Source organism: Marmota monax, unplaced genomic scaffold (genome assembly GCF_021218885.2).
Source record: "Marmota monax isolate L192 unplaced genomic scaffold, Marmota_monax_Labrador192_F-V1.1 WCK01_AAM20220418_F8-fsc00237, whole genome shotgun sequence".
In the NCBI taxonomy this organism is placed as follows: domain Eukaryota; kingdom Metazoa; phylum Chordata; class Mammalia; order Rodentia; family Sciuridae; genus Marmota; species Marmota monax.
In genome coordinates, this window is record NW_026694627.1 from 1809712 (window position 1) to 1837417 (window position 27706).

Consider the following 27706-nt stretch of genomic DNA (forward strand, 5'->3'; position numbering starts at 1 on the left):
CGCAGCTGAATTATAGGCAGAGAGTATCTCCAGAAGGATGTGTAAGAAACAAGGATTCCTTGGGGAAGACGATGTGTGGCTGGGAGAGAAGGGACTTTTCACTGCCAATCTTCAATAACTTCTGAATTTGGTAGAGAGTGTGTGTAGTGTATAAATAACAAAACAGGAAAACAGAAAACCGCCTACACACACACACACACACACCATCTCCCGCATGTTTTTGACAGGTGTGGCTGCCCCTGTCATCTCTTTGCAAGTGATGAAATGGAACCATCCCATAGAAGCTCAGGAAGCCGCCCAGGGCCACCCAGCAAGGAAGTGGCAGAGCTGTTTGGGACTCAGATCTGCAGGTCAGGCTTAGGGCAATGCAGAGGAGGGGTCCCAAGGTGGGGTGTCACAGCTATCCAGGGCTAGGCAACAGCCTTCAGATTGGGGAGGGAACTACAAGATGGGCAATTCCAGAAACTCAGCTCTGGCCCTGGGTGTTTGTGAAGGACCACGTGCCCCAGTGGAAACATCTGCAGTCATCGTATATTGGGAAGACCAAGCCTGGCCCTGCCAGGGGCCACCTGTGTGACCTCCCAACCTCCCGCAAGTAATCTTCCCTCTGCAACCAGAGCACCTCACTAGGTCCCCACTGCAGAAGGTACAGTAGTAGTAAATGAAATGACAAACGAGAAAACCCCCTTCTCCCAAAGCAGATGCTCAAAGACAAAGCAAATGACTGCAACAGATTAAAAACAAACAAACAAAACTTTTGTAGTTATAAATGGACAGAATGCCTTTATTTTATTTATTTTTATGTGGTGCTAAGGGTCAAACCCATTGCCTCCCACGTGCTAGGCAAGCGCTCTGCCACTGAGCCCCAGCCCCAGCCCAGCAATACAGATCTTTAGTCTGGGGGGTCTCAAAAACCTCTGGGCAGCCTGGGCTATCACCCAGGCTGTCACCGCCTCCTGAGTTTCACACACACACACACACACACACACACACACACACACACACGACATTATTTGCTAAGTTCGTCCGGTCGCTCATTCATTAGATTCACACCTATGCAGGGCTTCTGTAAGGGCCCCTTCCTCGCCCGTTCCCCGGCCCGCGTGTCCCCTAGGACAGTCAGACTACTTCCCACTGCGCACTTTGGCACTTGCCAAACGGACCCAGCGTCCAGGGACTCGGACCTTTGCGGTGCCTCCTGTTCCACAGCGGAGCCCGCCAGGGGTCGACTTCTCCGTCCAGGCCACACCCTCCCTCCCAGACAGCCAATGAGTGCAGCTGCTTGATCCGGCCCTGCCCCACCAGGAAACCCCGGCCACTGATTGGTCCGCCCGGCGCAGTGTCCCCCCGCACGTGGGGCGGGGGCGGGGTGAATGAAGTGGAAGCGAATCCCCCGCCCCCGCGCTCCCCTGCCGGCCCGCCGCCCGCCGGCTGCCCCGGACCCTGGCGTCTGGCTTCTACCCGCCAGGTCCCCGCGTCACGGACTCGCGATGGCCAAGCGCAGCTCTCTGTCCATCCGCATCGTGGAGGGGAAGAACCTGCCCGCCAAGGACATGTGAGCGCCGCCAGGGGTGGGCGCCCCAACTTTCCGGGAAGGGGAGCTGTCCCCCTTACGCCTGACCTTTCCGGGGTCCACGCGGCCCGCCCACAAGTGGAAGGGTAGTGAGGGCGTGGCGACTGCTGCCCCCGAGGGGGACCGGCAGTGAAAATGGGGACAGTGAGAAGATTTGTTGCGGGCTTCGGATAGGGGTGGCGATAGGGGGAGAATGCCAGTGAGCACTGGGGGAGTGACGAGGGGGCGGGGATCGCTAAGGGGCTTAGCGTAGCCCTGGGGGAGCGGCTCCCGAGGAAGGGGCTGTGGTAGGACAGAATCCAGTACGGAGGTGACATGTAGGGAGAACTACTCAGGGTGTGGCTGGTAGAGGTGGGGTGCCCCCTAGAAACAGGGATCTTCCTCCCTAATTCCGGAGCCCGTAGTACCCCGAAGTGTGTACCTGACGGGCGCTGGGGCCAGGGGCTGTCCCGGGTCTCGAGGCCAGGACTGGTGCAAGATGAGCAGGGTGTGGGCGCCCGGTGGTAATCGTTGCTTGAGCCCCCTGCTTTGCCTGAGACATGCATTTAATCCCTACAGCCCCCCCCAGCACTCAGGGCTCACCATTCCATTTTATAGATGAGAAAACCGAGATCAGAAGCATGAAATCCTGGCTCCAGGTAGCAGATCAAGGCTTTGCATCTAGGGCTCTTAAGAGCTGCTGACAGGTCCCTGGCCCGATCTGGGGGGCTTTCGGGGGCCCCTTGCATCTTTCTCATTGTGCCCCAAGGCTGAGCTGTGGGACCCCTGGCTCCCCATCTCAGCTCTGCCCGGGGTTTCCTCTGTGCCGCGGAAGGCAGTTCCTTGCTCGGGAAGCCTCCCTTTCCTCTTCTGTCTCAGGACTCTGCGATTGCCCGATCCCCCGGAGGAGAGGTGCAAAGCACAGAGCTGGAGGGGCACTGGCTGCTTGGAAGAAGAGGGAGGGAGGGAAGGGGATCCCAGAGGAGGCCCAGGGTCCAAAGTCTGCTGGGCTGGACCTTTCCTGCCCCTGGGGTTCCTCAGCAGGCTCCCGGATGCAGAGAAGTGGCGAGCCTGCAGCGGGAAGCGGGGAGCGAGGGCATCTCTCTGGCACACACAAACAGTGGCCCGGGTAAGCTTCCCAGCACGCTCAGCGCTGGGAGCGGTTCCAGTTCAAGGCCCCCTGGGCCTGAGGAGGCCGAGCTCAGCAGTTGCCATGGCAATGGGGAGGGAGGGGTGGGCGATTTGAGGTGGGTTTCTGTGAATAGGAGGAGGCTGTCGGGGGCTAGGAATGAGGTCTGTTGGGGTGGAAGGCCGACCAGCTGTGAGATGGGTCTCTAGAAGGGTGTCAGCCCCCAGGCCCCACCTTCAAGCACCCCCCACCCTGGCACTGATAACTAGGTCATCTTGGCTGCTTCTGGTTGGTGGTGGCTGGAAGGAGCAGTCCCTCCGTCTGTCGCCTCCCTCCCAACCCAGCAGCTGGCCCTAGTGCCAAGCTCTGGGTTCTCAGCAGTCCAGAGCCATGAAGCCCTTGGGCTGTGCCCACCTGGCAGGCCAAATTTGGTGTTCCCTGTCCCCTGCACAGCTAGGGACTCTGGGCAAAGGATGTCCACATCCTGTTGGTTCTGCCTCCAGAATCCTTCCTCACCCAGTTCCCCGTCCCTGTCCCTCACCTCTCCTGTCACCCCTCACCATCTCTTCCCTGCCTTCCCCAAGGTGGCTGGTGTACACAGCTCTAACCTGTCAACTTACACCCAGGTCTGAGCCATCTCATAAACTCCACCCCGCGCCTGTGGGCCCCGCCCTTCGAAGCCCTGCCTCTGATGTTGGGGTTTTCTGCTTTCCTGAGTGGCCTTCGGAGCCCTGCAGACAGCTCCTGCTGGTCTTTCAGGTCTCTTCTCAAACTCCTCCCCAGGGCTTTCCCTGGTGCCCCAGGCAAGGTTCATGGCCCAGCCCTTGGTGTGGCAGCCACCCCTTCAGGGGCTGCCTGTCCCCTCCAACTATGAGGGCAGACACTGTGACTCATTCCTCCTGGCACTGTGAGTGGCCGGAGGGACCTGGTCAGTGGGAGAGGAGAGTCAGGGACCTTCCCATAGGCCTTCATGAACCCCGTGAGCTACATTTCCAGAATTGGCTGATGAGGAAGCTGAGGTTCAGGTCCCACAGCAGAGAAGTGAGCCACTCTGTCCACTGCTGACTGGCCAAGCACCCTCTCCCGACCAAGGTTGCAGGGGTTTTGGGGCCTGAGCCTCAAGATCCCAGGCAGCGCATTGGCTACAGGGCTCCCAGGGGCTTGGAGATCCTGGGAGGCCTCTGTGAGCACTTGAGGCAGCAGGTGGCCTGCAGTGTCTCACCAGCCCTGGGCCTATCTCCTGAGCCGCATCCCGGCCAGCCAGGGTTGCATACCTCTGAGGATGGGGAGCTCACCACCTCCCTGGTGGCCATCTTGGCTATGGCCTGTATGAGAGGGACCCCCTCCTTGCACAGCTGCCCCTTCCTCCTGCCACTGCCTTTCCTGAGTTTCTACCTCACAGGCCCAGAACACAGCTGCCTCCACCACCAGCAGCTTTCAGAACCTGTCTGCTCTGAAAAAGCCATGCCCCCCGCTGGCTCCCATCCCCGGTACCTAGGTCAGTGGGCAGGAGCTGGGTCCCACAGTGACCAGTGACCCACTGGTTCCCACACCCAGTGGCCCTGGGGACAGGCCCAGGGCTATTTTGGGGTTTGCCCTCTCTTTCCTCTTCCCCAGCCTAGAAACTGCCAAGGCCCTAAATATAGAGGCCCACAAGGAGCCAGACGGGGCCAGTGGACATGGGCTGGGGCAAGGAGAAGTGGGAGAGGGTACAGCCCAGGGGTCTCACTAAGTTGGAGGACGTGGGCAGGATTCACCAAGAATTCATCAGGCAATGCAGTTGGGCCCAGGTCCTTACACCTGGCCTCAGCCTACTCTTGACACTGTCCCCTCCCACCCCTCTGGTCCAGTTGTTGAGTCAGCACTGTCCTGTGCATGTTCTGCCCCTGCCCCCAAGCCTGTGCCCACTCCAGCCACCCTGCCTGCCAGCCTCAGCGTTCTCCCTGCATCCATTCAGAGTGGGAGCTGAGTGGAGCAAGTGGTCCCCTGCCCTGAGGGGCCTTGAGGTCAGCAGGCAGTAGCAGGACAGAGGGGACACTATCCCATGCGACACAGCCCAAAGAGGTCCCCTTAGGCTTCAGCCTGAACTGACCTCCGCCTGCTGCTTCTGAGTGTGGTTCTGGGGCCTGCAGCCCAGCCCAGCCCAGGGGCACGCGGGGGCCTGGCTGAGGCCTGGAGCTGCCCAGCTTTGGGCTGGCAAGATGCAAGCTGGGGTCACACACCCAGGAGGGGCTGTTGGGTGAAGGCGTAGGGGAGGTCACTGTGCTGGGTTGGCAGTTCATTCTTTACAAATCAGGCTTGGTGGATATTTCCTAGGTCATGAGGGCCTTTGGAGCTGCTGCCCCGGGGAGTCCTCTGCCGGAAGAACTCCTTTAGAGAACTGGCGAGTGGCAGCGGGATTTTATATAAATGTACTTCCTTTTTGTGGAGGCCAGGCTGAGGGACAGTTCTAGACAGTGGGCACCTTCCTCCTTTTTGCCCAGTAAGCACCCTGGGCTGGCTGGAGGCCCCTCTCAACCCTACAAACCCCCCACCCATCTGAGACTGGGGGACCCAAATAGGGCTGGGGAACCGTTCCCTTATTCCTTCCCTCCTTTATTCATTCAGTCAGTGAACCCCTGGGGAGGCCCTGTCTTGTGCCAAGCCCTGTCCTGGGCCCTGTGACACAGAAGTAGTCCCCATCCTCAGGTAGCTCTGGCATGTGGGGGAGGCCGGAAGGCCTCACTCCCAGGGCTGGGAGGAGACAGTGGAGGTGGTGGCAGAACTCGGGGGGAGCCCTTGCTGTCTCTGAGGCTGAGGAGGGGCCTGGGGACAGTCCCAGCAGCAGGGTCAGTAGCAGCAAAGGCTCAGAGGGGAGAGTAAGGGGCAAGACTTTCATGTTGAGTGCTGGGATGCTGGCATGGGCGGGCTGTTGCCTGGACACTGTGTGGGGCGAGGTGGAGGTGGGTAGGAAGGAGCCTCCCGGGGCCCTGCCTTCCCCCACCACCTCTCCCAGGCGAGGGTGGGCGCATGTTCTGGCCTGAGGAGCCTTTAGTCTCCAGCCCAGGTGCCACGCCTCTGCCTTCACTGGCACTGTCTTCCTCAGGGGTCCCCCAGGGTCGCTGGCAGAGGGAAGGGCTGCCCAGGAGGTCCCGCCCACCAGCTCTGCCCCTTGTCCGTCTTTCCTACAGCAATGGCAGCAGCGACCCCTATTGCATCGTCAAGGTGGACAATGAGCCCATCATCAGGTACAACCCTGCCCAGATCCTGAGGGCCCCTGAGCTCCCTCTTCAGCCACCTGCTCCTCCCAGAAAGGTCCAGCTCTGGAGTCCCCAACCCGCCTGTGTCCTGACACATCAGCTGGAAGTTGAGAAGAGCCACCTGTGGGCTGGGGGGTGTGGCACATGGTAAAGCGCTTGCTCAGGATGTGTGGAGCCCTGGGTTTCATCCCCAGGGCCACAAAGAGAAGAGAGACACAAAAGAAAAAGAAAAAGACAAGACTCGAAGACTCCCCTGTAGCTGGCCTGGCTGATGCCTGACCCTCGTGCTGGTCTCTGTGGCCCTCTGGGTGCCCTACCCAGGGCCTGGACCGCCTGTTGTTCTTTGCAGTCTTCACAGCCCCCAAGAGAGGGATCACGATGCAGAGTCACAGTGCTGTCACTTAGAGTGCACTTCTCCCCCTGGCCTGGAGCCAAGCCTTTGCTAGCTCTCAGTGCATCACAGTCATTAGGCCCCACCCAGATAAGGCCACTGAGGCTCAGGCTGGGTGACTCTCCCGAGGTCACACCCCTCAGTACCTACGTGGCACAGCCTGACAAGGTCTCAAGTCTGGAAGACTGGAGCTGAGCCCTCCCCTCCCCCCTGCCCCATCCTCGCTCTGACTTTGGGCCCTTCCTTCCTGTGATTGTCCCCCAGTGAGGCCTGCCTCCCTCTGGGCCCAGAAGGACCGGGTCTCCTCAATGTCCTGCCTGTCTGCTGGGTCTTTGCCGTCCATCCCCTCCTTCACCCAGGCTCCTGCCTCTAAGTTTGTGGCCAGAGCGGCTTCCCTATTCTGCACACTGGAGTGGCCACTGCTGACCCCAGCCAAGGCCACCAACTCACAGCTCCTCCCCACCTGCAAGTAGTGGCCCAGCCTTTCTCCAGGCCATGGATGGAAAGCAGGGACAGGGGCGTGGCAGTTCTGATGGTCTCAGCAGAGACAGGAAAACCAAGGCCCCAGAGTCCACAGGGTTTGAGAAGTGGTCAGCCTGGGAGGGGGTGACCCCAGCCTCCATCCAGGCCTCTCAGTCATATGCCCTGCTGAGTCCCAGGAGCTGAAGGCGCTGATCTTAGAGGTTCGGCCAGAGCTGGGTGAGGCTGGAGGCTAGGTTTTTAGCCCCCACCACACTTTTTTTTATTTTGGCCCTGGGAATTGAACCCAGGGCCACTTTACTGAGTCACATCCCCAGCCCTCATTGGTTTTTGTTTTGAGACAGGGTCTCACTAAGTTACTTAGAGCCTTGCTAAGTTGCTGAGGCTGGCCTTAAACTTGCAATCCTCCTGCCTCAGCCTCCTGAGTCACTGGGATCATAGTGTGCACCACAGTGCCTGGCCAGGCTTCCTGCTATGTGACTTGAGGCCGTCTGCTCCCAGCTGTGGGACTAGTCCCATACATAAATGTCCTGGGTCCCATCCAGGACAGAGAGGAAGGTCAGGGAGTACAGACTGGTGGTGGACAGTGGGAGCTGAGAGGTGGACACGTCCAACACAGCCTGTGTTACCTGGGGTGGGAGAATTTGTGAAGAGGGTGGCCTTGCCCTTGCCCCGAGCGGGAGGTGGCCTGGGAAGTGCTGAGGGTCCTCTCCTGCAGGACAGCCACTGTGTGGAAGACCCTGTGCCCCTTCTGGGGTGAGGAGTATCAAGTGCACTTGCCGCCCACCTTCCACGCCGTGGCCTTCTACGTCCTGGACGAGGACGCACTCAGGTGGGTGTGTCTGGCTCTGAAGCTGGGCTGGCAGGTGGCCACTGTGGGCCTGAGAGGAGGCAGGGCCTGTGCATGTGCGTGTGTGCAGGTGAGCACAGTGAGCAGTGGGTGTGACGGTGGAACGGGCCTGGGCCACGGGTAGGCACCTCCGTGGGTGTACTTGGTGTCCACGGGCAGGGGCATCATGTGCCCGGGAGAATGCCCGGGATCCAGGTCAGGTCCAGCTCCACTGGCCCAAGCTCACTACTCCCCCAGGGCCCTGAAATTGTGGGGTGGGGTTCTGGGCCCCCAGGGAGTAGGTACCACGGCCCTGCCTGGCTTTGACTCCATCTCCCCCTGTAGCCGGGACGACGTCATCGGCAAGGTCTGCCTCACAAGGGACACCCTGGCCTCCCTCCCGAAGGGTAAGATCCAGAGAGGGAGTCCCGCTGGCTCCTGCCTCCCCGTCCCCCAACCCTGCCTCCACTGGTTTGCCCAGCCCTGGCCTCCTGCCCACTGCGAGGTTTCCCTGGGGGCTCCCACACGTCCCCAGCTCAGGGAGAGTCATTGTCATCCTTCTCTGAAGCCTGGGCTTCTGGCCATCCTTTGCACCCCTGGCTCTATGTCCTGGGCCCCAGGTTGGGACAGAACCTCCCCTAGGGCAAAGAGGGGCTGCCAGTGGTGGGACCGGAGGCCTGTGCAGGCAGAGGAAGGGACTCCTGATACTCTGCTGCCGAGGTGAACAGAGCCTTCCTCGGTTGAGCCAGCTTCTCCCGTCATGGGGTCCCCTCCGTCTGCAGTCTGCCCCAAGCCTGGGGAGGTTGGCCTTCAGCTGATCCAGGCTGGAGAACCCCTTGGATTATTCTGGGATGCAGACCTTGTTTCCAGGTGTCAGCCCTGCCCCAGCCTTGCTGTGTGACCGTGGGCAGGTCTTGCCTTCTCTGGGCTTATGTGAGGATTCAAACTAGGAGGAGTTCCTGGGTGTCTGAGTCCCTGTGACCCCCTTGCTGGCTTCCCCATACACACCTGCTCCTGTCTGTGAGCCTGGGGCGGGCAGGCCTGTGGGGGCAGCCGGCTCTGCTGACTCATGGAGCCTTGTGACCTGCCAGGCCAGAGGCTGCCTCTGCTGCAGCCCCAGCAGCCCCTCTGGGGTCCACGTGCCCAGTGATGCTGTTCTTGGGGACCCTTGTCACTTCTCTGCCTGTGCTTCAGATCCCCCCAGCAGCCCTAGAGGAGCTTCTGCCTCCTATTTTAAGGTGGGGAAAGTGAGGACCGAAAGGCAGCCCCTGACCAGTCAGGGCCAGGACCCCCCAGTGCTGATGGCAGCAGAGTGAGTCCGCAGGCCCCAGGTCGCCCACCGAGGTTCCCATCCTAGCTGCTGCTGTTCAGTGTGTGGGCCTCAGTTTCTCCAGCTGTCCTGGGACAGCTGTGTCCCTCACAGGTGTCTGAGAGGTTCCCAGGGGACCCTGGAGGCTGAGGTGAGGGTGGAGGGACGGGCCAGACCCCTGGCTGAGCCTCAGCCCCTCAGGTTTCACCGGGTGGGCCCACCTGACCGAGGTCGACCCTGACGAGGAGGTGCAGGGCGAGATCCATCTGCGGCTGGAGGTGGTGCCCGGGACCCCGGCCCGTCGGCTGCGCTGCTCTGTGCTGGAGGCCAGGTGAGGTGTGGGGAAGGGGGACAGGGCCTGGGACACTGGGCCCACTGTGGAGGGCGGGCCGCCTCCCCTGCTCCATGCCTGGGTCCCAAGGCCGCCTCCCGCCAGAGCTTGCTGTTAAGAGGCTCTGGGGCTGCTTTCCTGACTCAAAGATGTCACCTGGGTGACCTCCACCCCGGGGCGTGGCCCTTCAGGGAAGGGATAGTGTTCTGACAGGGAGCTCCGGGCACCCTGGAGCAGGGATGGGGGTGCCGGGGACGATGCTCCAGCGCTGAGGCTGGGCTGCCCCTGGTTGACCCCAGCGTGAACTTGGCCTGGTCAGTGTGCAGGTGCAGGTCCTGGGTCCTGCAGGAGGGAGTTGCTGAGGATCTCCACATGGGGTGTGTGTGCTGGGGTAGGGACGCTCGTCTCCAGGAGGGACAGTGGCTTGGATGGCTGTGGGCCTGAGTCACCTGTGGCAGGGCCACCCCCCCCCGCCCCCACGGTATTTTTAGCTGCAGGCCCCACTCCTGTCTGGGGCCGGTGTGAGTCACACATGGTCCTTGAGTAGCGGCTTCCCCTCTGGCTCCAAACCCTCTCCTTGGAGTCCCCCTGTCCCTGGGCCAGTGGGCAGCTTAGCTAGCATCCTGAATGAGGGTCCCCCACCCCAGGAAAATGTCTCTTCTGCAGGGAGGGGGGTTGGGTGACAGACACCTCAGGCATCCTGTGGTTTCCCCTGCATTATTTTTGGCCCCAGGGCTGGGGCAGTGGACATGGCGGACTCGGGCAGAGCCACCCCCATGCTCTCCCATTCCCTCCCCACCCGCCGGCCCCTGCCCACCCACTTCCTCCATTCCCAGCCTTGCCTGGCACCAGATTGTCTGGGGCACTGGTGCCCACATGTGTGTGCACGCACACGCCGCGAGCCCTGGAATCCCAGGCTGCTGTCCCTGGCTCCAGTCCCTATCCCTGGGAATGGGAATCACAAAGCCCTTCTCCCCGGCCCACCCTCTCTCCAAAACCACCTCTCTCAGCCCTCTCCTCTCGGAGATTGTGGGGGACCCAGTGGCTGGCTCCGTGTCGCTGCTTCCTAGCAAGTCCTGGTAGGGGGAGTGGTGGTCCCAGCCCCTTTGAGAGCCAGGGGCGGGGGACCTGTTCCCTGCTATCCTCAGTGAGTCTCATGGAGTCCCGAGGCAGCAGCGTGAGAAGGCTGGTTTGCAGCTCAGGGAAACAGAACATTTTCTCCTTGCTCTGGGCAGAATCTCAAGGCCAAACCTCGGGGTTCTACTAGAGCTGTGTTTTCCATTTTTGCAGTTCTGGAGATGGAGCTTGGGGCCTCTAGCAGGCTGGGCAAGCGCTGTACCCTGAGCTGCACGCACCCCAGCCCCTTAGGCTTTTTTTTTTTTTTTTTTAGAGACAGGGTCCTACTAAGTTGCTCAGGGCCTAAAATTAACCTCGCTAAGTTGCTGAGGTTGACTTTGAACTTGAGATCCTTCTGCTTCAGCCTCCCAAGCCTTTGGGATTACAGGTGTGCACCACCGTCCCCAGCTCCTTAGACAGTTTTAAGAGGCTTCAAACTAAAACATACAGCAGATAGAAGAAGGGTGGACTCTGTTCTTCCACTAGGGGCGCCAGGGCCAGATTTGGGCTTTGTAAAGATCCGTCTATGGAGAGAGGAAAGGGTGATTGACGGGGCCTGCACCTCGCCCACCTCAAGCAGGGGGCCGTCGTCAGGCCTCAGTGGGGCAGGTCTCATCCTCTCCGTTTTACTAATGAGGAAACAGGCTCAGACGGGGCCCCTGCCCAGGACTGCCCAGGGAACAGTGGGTGGGGCCTGACCTGGCTTCACTCCCCCCACCCCACCCCAGAGTCAGGTGCAGCAGCTGGCTTGTGGCCGCCCAGTCAGAGGGAGCCGTGGCCTCCACCATGGGACATTTTTGGCCATGTGGGGAACAGGGGGTGACCGCTGTGGCAAGAGGAGCTCAGAAAGGGGACAGGTGCTGTCCACAGCCGGCTTGCCAGGGACAGGATGAGCCCAAGCCTTTCCAGCCTGGTGTGTTTACCTCGAGGCGATGACAAGCTGGGGCAGCAGACCCAGGTGACAGGTGGGTGATCCACTGTCCCTATCCCACCATCAGGGACCTAGCCCCAAAGGACCGGAATGGCGCATCTGACCCTTTTGTCCGAGTGCACTACAACGGCCGGACACAGGAGACCTCGGTGAGGAGGCTGGTGGGCTGGGGAGGGCCGGGGAGGCCCAGGGACTCTTCCCCCACCAGCCCTGCCCTCACCACCCGCCCCCTCTCCACCATCTGAGAAGCCAGGTTGGAACTGGAGTTTCCAGATGAGGCTCAGGGACGTGGGGCATCCCCTCTGAGGCGACAGAACAGGTCCCAGCCCTTCTGTTGCCAGCTCCTTTCATGCCTGGCCATGCTGGAGAGGGCAGAGAGTCAGTCAAGACAGCACAGTGAGGGTGCTCTTAGAAGTGCCACAGCTTCCCATCCTCCTTTTGTCACCTCCAGGAGATGGTAGGGTAGTGGGCACAGACCTGGGGGAGGGTGATACAGGTTCTCAGTGCCATTTCTGTTTTGCTGTGTGGCCTTGGACAATTCTGTTTGCTACTCTGGGCCTCTATTTCCCCATCTGTGAAATGGGTGGTCTTGGACAGGAAGGTTGTTTTTTGTTTAATTTTTTTTAGTTGTTGATGGATCTTTTGTTTATTTATATGCGGTGCTAAGAATTGAACCCAGCGCCTCATGCCTGCTAGGCAAGCACTCTACCACTGAGCCACAATCCCAGCCCAGAAGGTTGCTTTTTGTTGTTGTTTTTGTACTGGGAATTAACCCTGGGGGTACTTTACCACTGAGCCATGTTCTCTTTTTATTTATTTCTTTATTTTGAGGTAGGGTTTCACTAAGTTGCTGAGGCTAGTCTCAAACTTGTGATCCTCCTGCCTCAGCCTCCTGAGTCACTGGGATTACAGGTGTCTCACCACTGTGCTTGGCTTTGGACAGGAAGTTTTCACCTCTGCTACTACAGAGCCAGGGACAGTGTCCAGGGCAACTCTGCCCTTGGCTGGGCCTCGGAAGCCCTGTCGAGGGAGCCCCACCCCTGCCCCTTTCTGAACAGGTTGTGAAGAAATCCTGCTACCCTAGATGGAACGAGACATTTGAATTTGAGCTGGAGGAGGGGGCTGCGGAGGCTCTGTGCATTGAGGCCTGGGACTGGGACCTCGTCAGCCGAAATGACTTCCTGGGCAAGGTAACACCCCTCCATTCCCCACGCAAGCACGCGCACACACACCCCAGGCAGCACCCGGCGCCCATTCCCACCATCCCACCCTCAGGGACCTGCCTCAGTTTCTCCAGAGAGGAGCGCCCAGGAAGCCCAGGACCAGCAGCTCCCCCACCCACTGCGGCTGGTGCTCAGGCGCCCTTGGAAGGTGCCCTTCCCCCAAGAGAACAGTACCTGGGAGGGAGGGGCCTGAGTGTCCCAGCCCCCGCCTGTCCTGCCCCCAGGTGGTGGTCAACATGCAGAGGCTGTATGCTGCCCAGCAAGAGGAAGGCTGGTTCCGGCTGCAGCCCGACCAGTCTAAGAGCCAGCGAGGCGGGTGAGTGCCCTGGGGCGGGTCTGAGATTTGAGGGCTGGCTGCTGGCCACCAGGCAGGAGAAGGGCAGGGGGCTCAGCCAAGGCTTCCTTCAGTCCTTGCCAGCCAGCAGGACCCACCGCCTGTCCTGTCCCACCGTCCTGCAACAAGCTCAGGGTTACACAGCCGTCCTGCCTCTGGCAGTTTCTAGAACAAGCCCTCAGACGCTTTCCTTTTAAGGGCTTCTCTGCAGGCCTCAGACCAGGGTGCAAGTCCTAGAGTCAGTCTCTCAGAGCCATAAGCCTTAAGCCCCTCCCCAAGCTTCTCCAGGGACAGGGTGCCAGAGAGAAGACAGGACACCCCGGCAAACTGAATTCCAGATGATGCAGGAATGACCATGGGGTATTCCAAACTTAACTGTCTTGTGTTGCTATTTTGTTAAATCTGGCGTCCCTGCCCAGGAAGTCCTTTGGCCTACTTGCACCCCTTGGCTGGTTCTGCCTTGTCACCCTGCAGAAGTTCCCCCATGCCCCCCTCCATGCATACCCTTAACAGGAAGGAGCAGGTGGCCGGGTGTGTGTCCAGCCCAAAGCATTTCCAAAGAACGGGCCCAGGGTCTCCTCTGACAGCTTCTGCCAGGTGCGGGGTGTATTCTGGCCAGCGCAGCCTACTGACCTCCCGGGCTGTGTGTGGGGGGACATGGAGAAGGTTAAGCCTCGTTGGGTGCCCTCACCAGGAGGGTCGGAGCAAAGATGCTTAGAGGTCAGATTTCCTGTGCCAACTTGCTTAAGCTGCCTGAGCCTCAGTTTCCCTGGCAGGTTGTCGTGGGGCCTGGGGATTTGCTTCTGGGATAAGGAGTGTGTGGGTGTGTGTGTGTGTGTGTGTGTGTGTAAGAGAGAGAGAGAGAGAGAGAGAGAGAGAGAGAGAGAGAAGGTGCTGTTCTGGGAGTTTCTTGTGATCCTGGGGATGGAACGCAGGGTCTTGTGCATGCTGGGCAAGTGCTCTGCCATTGAGCTGCCCCCAGCCCCACCGAGGAGTTTACATATTCGAGGTTGAGGAGGCTGGTGTGCCCACTTGAGCCAAGCCTGGGGGCTGCAGGAGTCTGAGGCAGCAGGGTGCTAGCCTTGAGGAAGGATGGAGTCCCTGAGAACTGAGGCAGGAGGGGCTTTGGGGAGAGAAGGGCAGACAGAGCCAGGGGCAGGGCAACTGCAGGGCAGGGCAGAGAGACTGTGAGGTTGTCCTGAGGAGGCAAGTCCCCAGGTGGGGCTGGGGGGGGTGCCCGGGGGGGGGCTGCTGCCCAGGGTGGCCTGCCTCCCTGGTGGAGAGGTCACAGGCCACCCATTCCAGGGGCAGCCTGGGCTCCTTGCAGCTGGAGGTGCGGCTGCGGGACGAGGTGGTGCTGCCCTCGCGCTGCTACCAGCCCCTGGTGCAGCTGCTGTGCCGGGAGGTGAAGCTGGGCACCCAGGTGAGGGGGCCCTGGGGGAAGGTGGGCGGGCCCAGGGCCAGTGGACCTGCCCTGCCTGTCCTAAACCCATCCTGCAGAGCAGCAGCATGGGGCTGGCCAGTGTCCAGGGCCCAGCCACCCTTGCCATGATGCTCTGAGGTCCTCGAGTGGAGGGTTTGGGCTCCCTGGGGGTCTCCCAGCCCTTCCTCCCCTGCTGCCTGCTGCAGGGCCCAGGACAGTTGATCACCATCATCGAGGAGACAACGAGCACAGACCGTCGCCAGGAGGTGGCCACCAACCTGCTCAAGCTCTTCCTGGGGCAGGGGCTGGCCAAGGACTTTCTGGACCTGCTCTTCCAGCTGGAGCTGGGGCGAACCAGTGAGGCCCGGGAGGAGCTGACACTGGACAGGGGAGGGGCTCCTTCTTAGCAGGCTGATGGGTCCAGTGGAGAGGGCGAGAGCAGAGGTGGCACAGGGTGGGAGGTGGCCAGGAGCCACCAGGTCCTCTGTTCTCCTGCTCCCCCCAAGCCTTGTTCCAGCCCTCTGCCCATTGGGACCTCTGCTTGTAGGTGAGGCCAACACGCTGTTCCGAAGCAACTCTCTGGCCTCAAAGTCCATGGAATCTTTTCTGAAGGTGAGGCTACCTGGTATACCATCCTCATCTTGTGGGTGACATGACACAAAGGTTCAGAAAGGCCAGTTTTATCTCTGTGCCCTCAAAAGCATAAGAGTTCCATTCACTCATTTATGAGAAGCAGTGTGTTGAGTCACCTGGTTGTGCACCTGGCCCCATCCTGGGTGGATACTGTGGGCAAATGGTGCACGGAGTGGCTGGGGAGATAGTGGGCAGCTGGACCCGGGAGTCTTGACCAGTGCGGCTCGTGGTGGCCCCCAGGTGGCAGGGATGCGGTATCTGCACGGCGTCCTGGGCCCCATCATTGACAGAGTGTTTGAAGAGAAGAAGTACGTGGAGCTCGACCCCAGCAAAGTGGAAGTTAAGGATGTAGGGTGAGGCTGGTGGGAATACCTGGGGGCGCAGCGGTGGGGAATCTGCCTTTCTGCAAGTGTGTGTTTACGGCTCTTTCTGCCTGGGCCTACGGGATGCTGCTCTGCCCATCTGTGTGTTCTCTGTCCGTGTGCGGGCGCTGACCGCGGCGGTCTTGTCCACCTGCCCCGGCCCTCGCAGGTGCTCAGGGCTGCACCGCCCGCAGACGGAGGCCGAGGTGCTGGAGCAGAGCGCACAGACGCTGCGCGCCCACCTAGGGGCGCTGCTGAGCGCGCTCTGCCGCTCCGTTCGCGCCTGTCCAGCGGTGATCCGCGCCACCTTCCGCCAGCTCTTCCGGCGCGTGCGCGAGCGCTTTCCCAGCGCCCAGTACGAGGTGCGCCCCCTGCCGGCAGGACTGGGTCAGAGCTGACGGGGCGGGGAAGAAACCGGTGCGGAGGCGGAGCAGGGGTGGGGCCGAAGGCGGGGCGGGGCCAAAGGGAGCGGACTGTCCGGAGCCCGGGCAGGGGGAATCCAGCCCCCACTCTCCAAACCTCTCCAGAACGTGCCGTTCATCGCAGTCACCAGCTTCCTGTGCCTGCGCTTCTTCTCTCCTGCCATCATGTCGCCCAAGCTCTTTCACCTGCGGGAGCGGCACGCGGACGCCCGCACCAGCCGCACGCTGCTCCTGCTGGCCAAGGTGCGGGCCTGTGGACAGAGGCGGGATGGCTGGTTGAATACAGCATAGGGGCACTGGCCTGGACCACAGTGCGTCCCCCACTGGCCCTGATACATTCATGGAACTGGGCTTTACAAGGCTTTCTCGTGGTCACCCCCACTGAGCCCCATATCACAGATAAGGGAATGACTTGCTGAGGGACAGAGGAAACCCGAGGCCTGTCAGGTGAATCAGGCCTTTCAACCCAGTCTACTTACCCCCAGGCTGCACCTGTCTGTCCACCAAGTGCAGCAGTCTGATATTAAGCCTGAAGGCCAATAGGTTGGGCTCCATGGTCTTAATTATCAGGTTCCAAACCATGATCCATTCACCCCTGATCCCCTGTAGGGCGAGGGTGGGCCCATGGGCAGGGTTTCTGCTGTTTCTGCCTCTACAGCCTGACCTGGGTGGGGAACAGTGGTCAGGTCCCTGCCCCGCGAAGCCTGGTCCTTCCTGCTGTCACCCCCCAGGCGGTCCAGAACGTGGGCAACATGGACTCGCCAGTTTCCAGGGCCAAAGAAGCTTGGATGGAGCCGCTACAGCCCACCGTGCGCCAGGGTGTGGCGCAGCTGAAGGACTTTATCACCAAGCTTGTGGACATAGAGGAGAAGGAGGGTGAGTCCTGCTCTGCGTGCGGCCTCCGCTCTCTGTGCCCCGCCAGAGCCTCCAGGCCAGTGGCTCCACCCACGGTTGCCTGTGCCTCGCGGCCCCACCTACCGCTTTCGTTTGCTCCGCCCCGGGACCAAGGCCCCGCCCATGGTGGCTGGTATCTCTCGTAGCACCGCCTGCTGCTGTTCTGCCCCCGCCCCGCCCCGCCCGTGGCCCCGCCCACAGCCTCGTGTTCATGTTTGCTCCGCCCTACTCCCCGGCTGCAGAGCTGGACCTGCAGCGAACCCTGAGCTTGCAGGCACCGCCTGTGAAGGAGGGGACGCTCTTCATCCACAGGACCAAGGGCAAGGGCCCCCTCACGTCCTCCTCCTTCAAGAAACTCCACTTCTCCCTCACCACCGAAGCCCTCAGCTTCGCCAAGACGCCCAGCTCCAAGGTGGGTAAGGAGGGAGGCTGGCGAGGAATTAGAAGACAAGAGGCACCTGTGCCCGTCCCTGGCCCACCCCAGGGACCACCTGCCCTGGAGAAGGAAGCCAGGCTAGCTGGGCATCTGGTGTCTGGGCTTCAGGTAGTCAAGGCGGAGGAGGATGGAGGCTTCTGCCCCCAGGCACGAGGCAGCGGCAGCGGCTGCGGGTTCAGCCCTGGCTGCCGGGTCAGGTGCACTGGGTTGGGTTGGGGGGCTCCAGGGGTGTTTCTGGGAAAGCAGAGAGGAACTAAAGGTTCTGAGAGGAGCCGGGGGAGGCTTGAAGTTCTGGCATCCAGCCCTGCTTAGCCTGTGTACATAGGAGAAGTGTCACCTCTCTGATTCTTGGTGTCTCAGCCTGTAAATTTGGGATAATCGTGCCTACTTGCCAGCTTGCTGAGATTTAAGGAGACAGTGTTTCCAAGGGTCCTAACCTCCTCCCAAGAAGGGCTGAGAGCATGCTTTTCTAATGGATTTGTTGACCCCTTGATGGCTCACCTAACCCCAGCGGGGGTGCCATACCCAGCCCTGAGCAGGTGGGTGTGCCTGGGGCAGGTGAAGGAAATGATCACCTGCTGCTCTCAAGGAATTGACTGGGGGGCCCAGCATCTCTCCTACCAAAGACCCCCAGATTACCATAATGATTCTTGACTTCCAGAATTGAAAGATCCTGCCTTGTAGGCATTATTTCGTTCTGGTCCCCATTTGTGTCAATTATCAGCCTTTGACAGTTAGGTGGCTCGATGAGACATTTGAGGCCACAGGAGGTGTCATTTCTGCCCTGCATAGGGCTTCCCCTTGACTGCCTCCTGGGGAAGCCACCTCTCCCTGAGGGATCAGCAGTAGTGAGGAGCCCTCACGGCCCTCATGGTGACCGCTCTGGGAGGTGCTCGCTGTGGTCAGCCCTGTCATCCCACACCTCCCTAGTCTTCCTCTCCAACCCGGCCAGATTGCCGGTGTTACTCCCAGTTACCGAAACCTGGGTTCAGAAGCACAGAGGGACTTGTTTGAAGCCACATGATCAGGTGTGGCATACGTCTGTCTCCCTGCACCCTTGTCCTCCCCACGATGCTGCTGACTGCATGGTCACCAGTGGTACAGATGCTCTGGAGTTCTGGGGACGTGTTTGAAGCAGGAGCAAGCCAGATTCCACATGGTGGCTGGGCTTACAAAGACTGCTAGAGAGGAAGGCTGGGACAATCAGGAACAGCTCCCTGGAAGAGGCAGGGGTGTAGAATTGCCACATCTCAGTTCTGGGAGGGATCTCGAAGAGTGTCTCATCCAACCCCGTGTGGGTCACGGGTCACCCCACCAGCATACCCAAAAGACTTTGGCACCCGAGATGATGACAGGGAGCTCACTGTAGTAAATGTAGCCTTCTCTGTCTTGGCAGCTGTTGGAAAGTTGCTTACCTTGAGCTGAAGTCTGCTTTCTTCTCTGGTCTTGGCTCGACGACTCTGCCTTAATGTAGCAGAGAGTGTAAACCAAAGTGTGGTCTCTGGAATCCCAGCACCCCTGAGCTTTCTTCCCATTTTCCATATCTTGCATACTTCATTGCCAAGTTCCCTCTTGGACTGTGGCATTTGGAACTGTGCACACAGTTGTTAACTGAATACTGAAGAGCAGACTGGATAATCCCCTCCCTGATTCTGGTTCTCATACCTCTACTAGTATTGCTTTGGCTCTTTTGTTATTTTTATGTCTCACAATAGACTCAAACTCAACCTTCTGAGACTCGGGTAATTTTTTTTTTCAGGAAAGAAAAACTGAAGAGCGGGGCTTAATATTTTTTCCTTCATAAGCTTGGTCCTGTTTAATTCTGCCCGTGGCTCTAGCTGGCTCAGGTCCTCTCCATTTCTTCCTCAGGTCACACTGATAAACCCAGTGCTCAAGGTCGAGCCAGGCCAGAACCTCAGGGCCTGTTCCTGAGGGTCCCCAGGTGACCAGGTGACGGGGGCATGCTCCATCATAGTGGCCTCTGCAGTAGCCCACATTCTGTTTCTGTGGCAGCAGGTGTCCGTATTTGCCCGGATCCGGCTCCTCTTCACACCCCCCCCCACACTCTAATGGCTTCTTTTTTCCCTATATGTAAGAGAGAACATGCGGTGTTTTCTTTCCGTGCCAGGTTTATTTTACTTAACACAGTGTCTTCCTTGTTGCTGTAAATGACAGAATTCATTTTGGGGGCTGAATAATATTCCACTGTAATGGCATCTCGATGTCTGCACACCTGCCCTCTGACCTGCCGTTCGCTGTGGTCCTCGTCACATGCTGGGCATCTGCCTGTCTTGTCCCTGCTTGCAGCACTTTTCCAACCCTTCTGTTCTGAGCAGGTCTCCTCTGGTCTCCCGGCCTCCCGCTTGCCAGTTTCTTTAGCTCTGTGCAGATACCATCCCTGGGGTGCCCCTGAAGTTCCCATATCCTCAACAAAACCTTATCCTGTCCTCAAGTCTGGGCCAACTTGTGCTCCTTGGCATAAAGCTCCGCCTTTCTGTGGGCGTGTCCTGTGGATCCCTGTGCAGGACTGCTACCCACAGCCTCCCCTCAGGGGGGACACCTCAGCTAGGCATTATTGTGGGGCCCAAGTGAATTCTTTTTTTTTTTTTTTTTAACTTTTTTTAGTTGTCGATGGACCTTTATTTTATTTATTCATATGTGGTGCTGAGAATCCAACCCAGTGCCTCATACATGCTAGGCAAGTGCTCTACCACTGAGCCACAACTTCAGCCCCTCCTCAAGTGAATTTTTATGGGAGGGTACTCAAGAGTTAGGGAGAAACCTGGTGCAATGGTACACACTTGTAATCCCAGCTGCTCGGGAGGCTGAGGCAGAAGGATTCCAAGTTTGAGGCCAACAAGTTTGAGGTCAGCCTGGGAAGTATAGTATGATTCTGTCTCAAACAAATAAAAAACAGAGCTGGGGTGAGAGATTGGGAGTGGAGATTTGGCGTTGGCAGGTTGGGGACCCCTCAGGGATGTGGTTATCTGGATTTGCAGCTTCTCTCTGTCCCATGCATGTGTCTTCAGGGCGGGGCAGGAAAGGACTGAGAGCCAGGGATAGCAGGTGGGCATGGATCAGTGCAGAGGCACAGCCTGTGTGGGACCTCAGAGCCCTGGCAATGCTGGGTCCAGATGCCGTTCCCGAGCCCCACCCTCCAGGGCCAGCTGGGAATCCCTGGGAACGAGGCTGCTCCCCTCCCACAGCTTGGTGCTGTGTCCTGCTGAGGTTGCTCACCTCACTGGGCCCTAGGAGCAATCGTCACTTGGTCCCCCATGCCAACCCCTGGGATTACAGAAGGGAGGCTGATGTCCAGAGGCAGGAAGTGGAGCAGCCCCGCCCGGCCCTGAGCCCCTTCCCCTGCCTGTCCTAGAAGAGCACCCTTATCAAGCTCGCCAACATCCGGGCAGCCGAGAAGGTGGAGGAGAAGAGCTTCAGCAGCTCACACGTCATGCAGGTCATCTACACGGACGAGGCCGGCCGGCCTCAGACTGCCTACCTGCAGTGCAAGGTGCAGCCCCGGGGCGGGTGCAGGGAGAGAGGGTGTGCACTTGTTCTGGGGTCTGAGTCCTTGGGCACCATGGCCCATGTCTGGCTTGGGCATCTCGGGTGGGGTCTTGGGTGGCCCTATTAAGTCATTATTCACTTAAGAATATTGATGGAACCGAGCTTAGCTGTGCACCCCTGCTCTCACAGCAACTTGGGAGGCTGCAGCAGGATGATCGCAAGTTTAAGGCCAACCTGGGCAAGTTGGGGAGACCCTGACTCAAACAAAAGGGCTGGGGTGCAGCTCAGTGATGAACGCGTGCTGAGCATGTGTGAGGCTTGGGTTTCATCTCTGGCCCCCCCAAAAAAAACCCTACAAAATTTATTGAGCATCTCCTAGGTTCTGCACAATTCTGGGTGCAGGGATGCTGTGGCTGATGAAGAGGTTCCCGCTTCTATTCCAGGGGAGGAGGTGGACCACTAAATGAATATTTTAAATGTCCATGGCAATGGAGCCTGGAAGGGGGACTGAGGGGGGACTGAGGGACTCTGAGACTGGGGCGGTTGTGCTGTATGTGGGGTCATCAGGGAGGTGACATTTGAGCAGGGACATTATGTCTGGGGTGAGGACACAGGGAACAAGCAGGAGGTCTGAGGTGAGGGGCCCTGGCTTCTTCCTGGGACAGCAGTCCTGGGCCAACGCAGGGGAGGTTCACAGACTCATCCCACAGGCCCTGCCCTCTGGGGTTCCCTTTTGGGTCAGGGTCCAGAGCCACAGGGAAAAAGTGGTGACAGGGCCACTGTGCACAGTTAGCAGGTCCCAGAACACCCAGGAGCACAGCTCCAGAGTGCCTGGCGTGACTGTGACCCTGTGGGGAAGGCTGGCCTTCCCTGATTGTCCCCAAGCTGCCTGTGGGCAGATGGGAACCATGGTGTCCAGGTGGCCCAGGAGCTCCGGGGAGGGCGGGCCTCCTGTGGCGGTCACTCTGGGCCTGTGGTCACTCTGGGCCTGTGGTCACTCTGGGCCAGCGGTCACTCTGGGCCTGTGTCCCTGCAGTGTGTGAACGAGCTGAACCAGTGGCTGTCTGCGCTGCGGAAGGTGAGCGTTAACAACAGTGGCCTGCTGGGCACCTACCACCCTGGCGTCTTCCGTGGGGACAAGTGGAGCTGCTGCCACCAGAAGGATAAGACAGGTGGGCGGGGCCCGGGCCCTGCTCTGTGTCTGTGGAGGGGAATCAACCCGAGGAAAGCCAGCTCTCCAGGTGCTCTGGAAATAGAGGGCTCCTTGACCAGGTGGCTTGGGACACCTGATGTGTGTGGCTTACGAGGTGAACAGGTCAAGGCTCCGAGGGACCTCAGAGCTCCAGAACTGCCCTGGAAGCCGGTTAACCTAGCACTTCCCAGACTCCTGGAACAGGGAGCCCTGGGGACCTGCCCTTGCAGAGAGGCTTCTTGCACAGCAGGAAGAGGAGTCCCCTGTTCCTGATGCCAGAGGGCACCCAAGTGGGCACAGCTCTGATACCAGAGCTGCGGGGAGGCGGGGACTGGGCCCTGGGCATCTAGAACCCTGGGTGACTGTGGAAGTGGTGCGTGTCCACAGCACACGGCTGCTGAGCAGTGAATGTGTTTAGGGAGGACAGCGAACGGGGTTTTAAATTTTAAAAAAATTTTATTTAATTTTAATTAACAGTCTCATGGGGCTAGAGGCTCCGCTGGTGGACAGAGTGGTTCAGGAACGTCAGGGGCCTCCCTACCCCCTCCTGCCGTACGGTGGCCTCAGCATTTGGAGCCCCCGGCCATAGCACAGGAGAGGTCAGCCACCTGTGCCAGCCGTGCCCTGGGCTTGCAGTTGAGCCGTGGGTGGGCTGTGGCTCACTAGTAGGGCATGAGTGGCCACCCGACTGGCCTGACCTGTGGCTGTGACCATCGCAACAACACTGTCATTGGTGAAGTAGCCCATGAAGCAGGGCCCAGTGTCCCACTTTATAGGGAAGAAGCTGGGACTGTGGGTAGGTAGCAGGGTTGGCTCTTTCAAAGCCCCTGGGGCCCCCTCACTTTGATCTTAGTCCCCTGGGCAGGTGGCCTTCCAGAAGCCACAGCTCCCTGGCTTGGATCCTGCATCCCAGTTCCAGCCACTCAGCCCGTGGTTCAGGAGCCCAGGCCCACGGCAGCCAGAGGGGTGGGGACCTGGAGGGCCTGGGCCCTGCACACCAGGCCCTGCCCGCGTCCAGCCCCGTCCCTCCCAGGGCCTTGTTTCCCTGTCTGTACCACCGGGCAGTGGCTGGTGGTTCTCTAGTAACTCTGCCCTCCCCCTGCTGCCAGGTCGGGGCTGTGATAAAACCCGGTCACGGGTGACCCTGCAGGAGTGGAATGACCCTCTTGACCATGACCTGGAGGCCCAGCTCGTCTACCGGCATCTGCTGGGTGTGGAGGCCGTGCTGCGGTGAGGAGGCCCTGCTGGGGCGGCAGGTCCCAGGGGAGCTGGCCGTCTTGGGGGTCCCTGGCTGGGGGCAGCAGATCCCATGGGGAGCTGGCCATCCTGGGGGAGTCCCTTGCTGAGCAGCAGGTCCCACGCGGAGCTGGCCATCCTGAGGGTCCTCGGCTGGGGGCAGCAGTCCCACAGGGGGCTGGGCAACTGGGGGTCCCTGGTCAGGGGCAGCAGGTCCCACACAGAGCGGTGCATCCTGGGAATGAGCTGGGCCAGGGCCGAGGCTGGAGTCGGGCTGAGCGCTGCTCTGTGGGGGCTGGTCACCTTTCTTTTACTGCTGCTCTGTGGGGACTGGCCACCTTTCTTCTACTGGGGACCAGCACTTTCCTCTCTCCCAGCCGTGTCTGAAGAGGGCCTCTCTGAAACAGGAGGCCGGCTTCTCCTAGGCCCTAAGGGTCAGGGCCATGGCTGCTTCCTGCCCTGGGTGGAGATCACAGTGGCCCCATGACACAGGCCAGCTCTGAGCTCCTGGCTGTCTTGCTGATCCATGGCTCTCAGCCCTGATTAGAAAGATGCTTAATTTGTGTGTGTGTGTGGTGTGGGGGCCTGGCACGTGCCAGGCAAGTGCCCCACTAAGCCGCATCCCAGCCCAGACAGGATGAAGTTGAAAACAGGATGTCTGGGCCCCATCGAGGGGCCTCCCAGGGTGGGGCCATGCGGGTGTTTGAGGATGGGGCCACCTAGCCCACACCCTCCGCCCTGACCCCCTGGCCGCAGTGGGGCTGGGCCTCCCCATCCTTCTCTAGGACGCAGCCCCTCCCTCAGAACCCCGAGCTCACCCCATCTGTCTAGAGGCACTCGCTCCCTGAGGGCTGCCTGTCCCCAGCAGTCTTGTCTCCGTGGCCACCTGCTCTCTGACAGTGTGGCCCTGGCCCACCCCACCCCCTGTTTCTGCCCCCATTGAACCTGACCCTGTGCCTGCCTGGCCCTGGGCTGCGATTGAGCCCTGAGTAGGGACTGGCGGCTCTACATGGGAATTGCTGGGCAGTCACCTGACCTGCAACCTGGGGCAGTGACCGTGACAGCAGTGTCTTCCTCACTGATCTCACCCCACCCTGGGAAGTGGCTCTCCAGTTACCCACTAGCCCCCTGCTGCAGCCTGACCCCCACCCTCCTGCCTCCCCATGTAAACTGCAGAACCCTCGGCCGTCCCTGGTCAGCGCCCCACCATCCCCGCTTAACCCAGGAGTAGACCTAAGACCAGCTGCCTGTCCACGGTGCCAGGCTGCGTTAGTTCCTGGGGACTTCATCAACCCGACTGAAAGGAATAGGTTCCTTCTCTGGGTTCTGGACCCCAGAAGTACAGCCCTCTCCCTGGGTTGCAGTCAGGGTGTCCTCAGCACCGGCGCCTCCTGGTGGCTGGAGGGGGAATCCCTGGCCTCTTTCAGCTTCTAAAAGCCACTTGACCCAGGCCTGTGCCTGTCCCTACCCTTCAGCTGCCTCATCTAGCCCCTACTTCCTGTCCTCTTCTCTGTCCCCCTTGCCTCCCTCCTCTGAGGACCCTTGTGACCACATACAGCCCCCCCCCCCAGCATCCAGGCTCCTCCCCCCACCTCTGCAACCCTCACTTGACCACATCTGCAAAGTCCCTTTTGTCCTGTCTGGTCACGTTTCCAGAGTCCAAGGATTAGGACCTGGTTACACTGGCAGTCCACTGCTTGGCTGCCCTGGCCACCCTGCATGTCCCTGCATCCCCTCCTTACACTCTCTCTCCAGCCTGTCTGGTCAGGCTTTGCCCCATCTCTGTCTAGATTGCCCTTGTCTAGGTCACAGGTGACCGCCACATAGCCAGATCAGGCCACGCTCTGTCTTCCTCCTCTTGACCTGGCAGCTGGCAGCTCCCTGCCCGGGCCTCCTCTTCCTCCTCCTCCTCACCTGGGCCTGCCTTCTGCCTGTGGCTGTCAGTCACGTCCCTGGCCAGTGGTCCCTGAGCTCCGTGTCGATGTCCAGACACCATCCTGCCTTCACCCCACTGGGCTCTTCCTTCCTTCCTCTCCTCCGCCCTCTGGATGTGCATGCTGCAGTTCTAGGGCCATCCCTTGCCTTGCCGGCCTCTGCATCCACCCTCTGAAAGTCCTCCTGATTTTCACTGAGCCCAGATCTAACCCCTTTTCTCCCTCTGGCCTGAGCCTCTCCACTGTCTCCCTGGCAGCCTCCCAGGATCTGCTCTCCAGAGAACCCATGGCACGGGCCTCGGAGACCTGGAACAAAGGATAGCACTGCCTGCTTACAGCCTCTGCTGCCCACGCACTTAAACACCAAAGTCATCAGCATGGCCACCGAGTCCCATGTGCCCTGGCCAGTCTCCCTCTCAGCCTCATCTTCCACCCCCACCCCAGGCCCTTTGCACTTGCTGTGCCCTTTGCCTGAAGGCTCTTCTCAAGTGTTCACTTGCCCATCCCTATACTCTGATGCCACCATGTCAAAGAGGCCTCCCCTGACCCGTTACCCCAAGGGACTCATCACCCTTGAACCGAGTGATATGTTTCCTATCCCAAGGGACCTGTCACCCTTGAACCGAGTGATGTTTCCTTGGTCCTTATTCCTTGTTCCTTGACGGTCTCTTGACGACACTGTGAGAAACACGCAGGCAGGACTCATTCTCTCCTTAATTCCAATAGCAAGAGCAGTGCCAGGGACACTGGACCCTCAGAGACACGGAGGGGCAGGGTGGTGGGCGGCACTGGAGCTGGTCTGTGATGTCTGGCAGAAGGCAGAGCAGAGAAGGATGTCCAGGCAGGGACAACATGGCATAAAGATGACATGCCCATCCCAGAGGAGCAGGACAGCATGCGGGGCCAACCCTGCAGGGCCCAGAGGGCATCCCAGGGCCTTCTAGACCCAGCAGAGGGACGGTCCCTCCCAGAACGGACTGGGAGGCCTGTGAGGTGCTTCAGGCTGCTCGCCCCTCCCCAGCTCACAGAGAATGGGACTTGGAACTGTACTGCGGCTATCACTGTGTCCTGTCCCTTTAGGAACTCAGGGTCGGCAATCTTACAGTCCAATTGAGACAGTGTGCATCTGTGAACCCCCAGAGCAAGGCAGGTCACACACTCCCTGGGTGACCGGGTCAGCTGACAGACCATTTCACAAAGCAGGCTGTAAGGTGGACAGCCACTTTGTGTAGAATATTTTATTACTACTCATTAGGTGTCACAACATGTCAATATTAAGAGCAAGGAACTTGGGGGGCAGATTAAGGGCTGGGGTATAGCTCTGATTGAGGTAAACCCTTAACATGTGGAAAGTTCTGGGTTCCACCCAGCACAAACCAAAAAAACATCATTTCATGACCAGTTGACACTAGGGGACTTTCAGGCCCAGTTGGCAGTGTCCTCATAGGCAGGCCTTGCAAGGCAAAGCAACAAGGTTTGGATAGTGGTATGTGAAAAGCCTCTGGTGGGGCTTGCCTGTAATCCCAGCAGCTTGGGAGGCTGAGGGAAGGAGGATCGTGAGTTCAAAGCCAGCCTCAGGAACTCGGTGAGGCCCTGTCTCTGATGAAATACAAAAAAGGGCCAGGATGTGGCTCAGTGGTTAAGTGCCCCTGGGCTCAATCCCTAGTATAAAACAAAAAACCTTTCTGGTTGACCCACATTTGGGGCAGGGGAGGGATTGGTTGGAAGAGGCAAACTGGAAGGTGACCAGGGCCCAAGACCTGTCCCCCCCCATAGACTGAGTCAACCCCACCCCCCACGTGGGGTCCTTGGGCCTTCCCAGCAGGTGGGATGTGGTACTGACCCTTACCTGCCCTCACCCCCCACCCCCAGGGAGAAGCACCGGGAGCTGAGTGGGGACACAGAGGCAGATGCTGTGCCCGCGGGCTCTGGTGAAGGTAGGTCTCTCCGTCGGGGACTCGTGTCTACCCGAGACCCTGAGTGCCGCCCTCACAGCTGCGTCTGCTTGCAGCCCCCACAGACCCGCTGGGTGAGCTGCTCCAGGTGCTGCAGGACCTCCGGGAGGCCCACAGCGCCAGCCCGCCCGGGCCGCCCCCCTCCGAGCCCGGCCGCCTCCTGGAGCTGCAGACGTGAGGCCTGCGTGGAGCCCCCACCTGCCAGGCGCTTGGAAACGACGCTGTGCTCTGGGCTCTGTGCCCAGCCTCCCCCACTGGGGGCCAGCCTGGTCCCCCTTGGTGGGTCTCTGGCCCTTCATGGTAAACCTGAAGTCTGGGCGACTTGGGTGGCTCCTGGGAGGGCCCGGCCACTCCCTAATGCCCTCTGCAGCTCAGATTCTCCAGGGACCCTCCTGTCCTGCCTAGGACAGACCCAGCCAGGACAGCCCTGGGGTGGGGGGGTCCAGGCCCAGAAGACCAGGCTGCCTCATGCCCCCCATGCCCCCTCGCTTATGGCCATGACCCCTGCGGCTCCCCTGTCCCCCCACTGCCTGGCCCCTGAGCAGGGCACCAGGTGCCCTACAGCCAACAATAAACTGCTGTGACTGCCAGAGCTCGGGGGTCTTGGAGTGGGCATTGGGGGGAGCCAGGGCTGCCACAGGTCCTCTGTGCATCTCTCTGCCCACTCTTGCCCCCCCACCTGGGCAGGAGCCCCTCTACTCCTGGGTCCCCTCCTCCGCCCCCACAGGTCCCAGCCCTTCCCAGTTGCAGTCTCCCTGAAGCCGACTCCCCAGAAGCCCCTGCCTAGAGTGTCCTGAAGACTGCACAGCAGGGCCACCCCTCTTCCTGCACCCAGGCCATGCTGTAGG

General features: G+C 59.9%; 1 protein-coding gene and 1 long non-coding RNA gene across 6 annotated transcripts; one reads left to right on the forward strand and one right to left on the reverse strand.

The window, feature by feature from the left end:
- The first annotated feature begins 1389 nt into the window (after window positions 1-1389).
- Window positions 1390-27450, forward strand: Rasa4b (RAS p21 protein activator 4B). Of its 4 annotated transcripts, none has more exons than XM_058572234.1 (22): window positions 1390-1555; window positions 5852-5908; window positions 7510-7623; window positions 7966-8027; window positions 9131-9260; window positions 11375-11456; window positions 12366-12497; window positions 12755-12846; window positions 13378-13461; window positions 14170-14287; window positions 14494-14644; window positions 14835-14899; window positions 15161-15273; window positions 15452-15644; window positions 15810-15947; window positions 16436-16580; window positions 16841-17010; window positions 20408-20545; window positions 21578-21713; window positions 22843-22963; window positions 26776-26840; window positions 26915-27450. In XM_058572234.1, exons 1-22 carry the CDS (start codon window positions 1491-1493, stop codon window positions 27034-27036), a joined length of 2493 nt encoding a protein of 830 aa, XP_058428217.1. In that variant the 5' UTR covers window positions 1390-1490; the 3' UTR covers window positions 27037-27450. The 4 variants fall into 4 exon arrangements, with proteins under 4 accessions (XP_058428217.1, XP_058428218.1, XP_058428219.1 ...); XM_058572235.1 differs by having other exon boundaries at window positions 20411-20545; XM_058572236.1 differs by lacking the exon at window positions 20408-20545.
- LOC124078148 (uncharacterized) lies at window positions 11902-16445 on the reverse strand. Of its 2 annotated transcripts, XR_006846824.2 has the most exons (4): window positions 16184-16445; window positions 14566-15955; window positions 13369-13505; window positions 11902-12983 (listed from the first exon to the last, which is right to left on the reverse strand). It is a non-coding gene; the product is annotated as an uncharacterized LOC124078148 (long non-coding RNA). The 2 variants fall into 2 exon arrangements; XR_006846823.2 differs by having other exon boundaries at window positions 11902-13505.
- Window positions 27451-27706: the final 256 nt, after the last annotated feature.

What these genes read in the sequence shown, in the direction of transcription:
- Rasa4b (XM_058572234.1), top strand. Translation starts at nt 1,491, where the DNA reads ATGGCCAAGCGCAGCTCTCTGTCCATCCGCATCGTGGAGGGGAAGAAC. An exon ending in CCTGGCCTCCCTCCCGAAGG is followed by an intron (nt 8,028 to 9,130) that starts GTAAGATCCAGA and finishes TCAGCCCCTCAG; the next exon opens with GTTTCACCGGGTGGGCCCAC. An exon ending in AGGTGAAGCTGGGCACCCAG is followed by an intron (nt 14,288 to 14,493) that starts GTGAGGGGGCCC and finishes TGCCTGCTGCAG; the next exon opens with GGCCCAGGACAGTTGATCAC.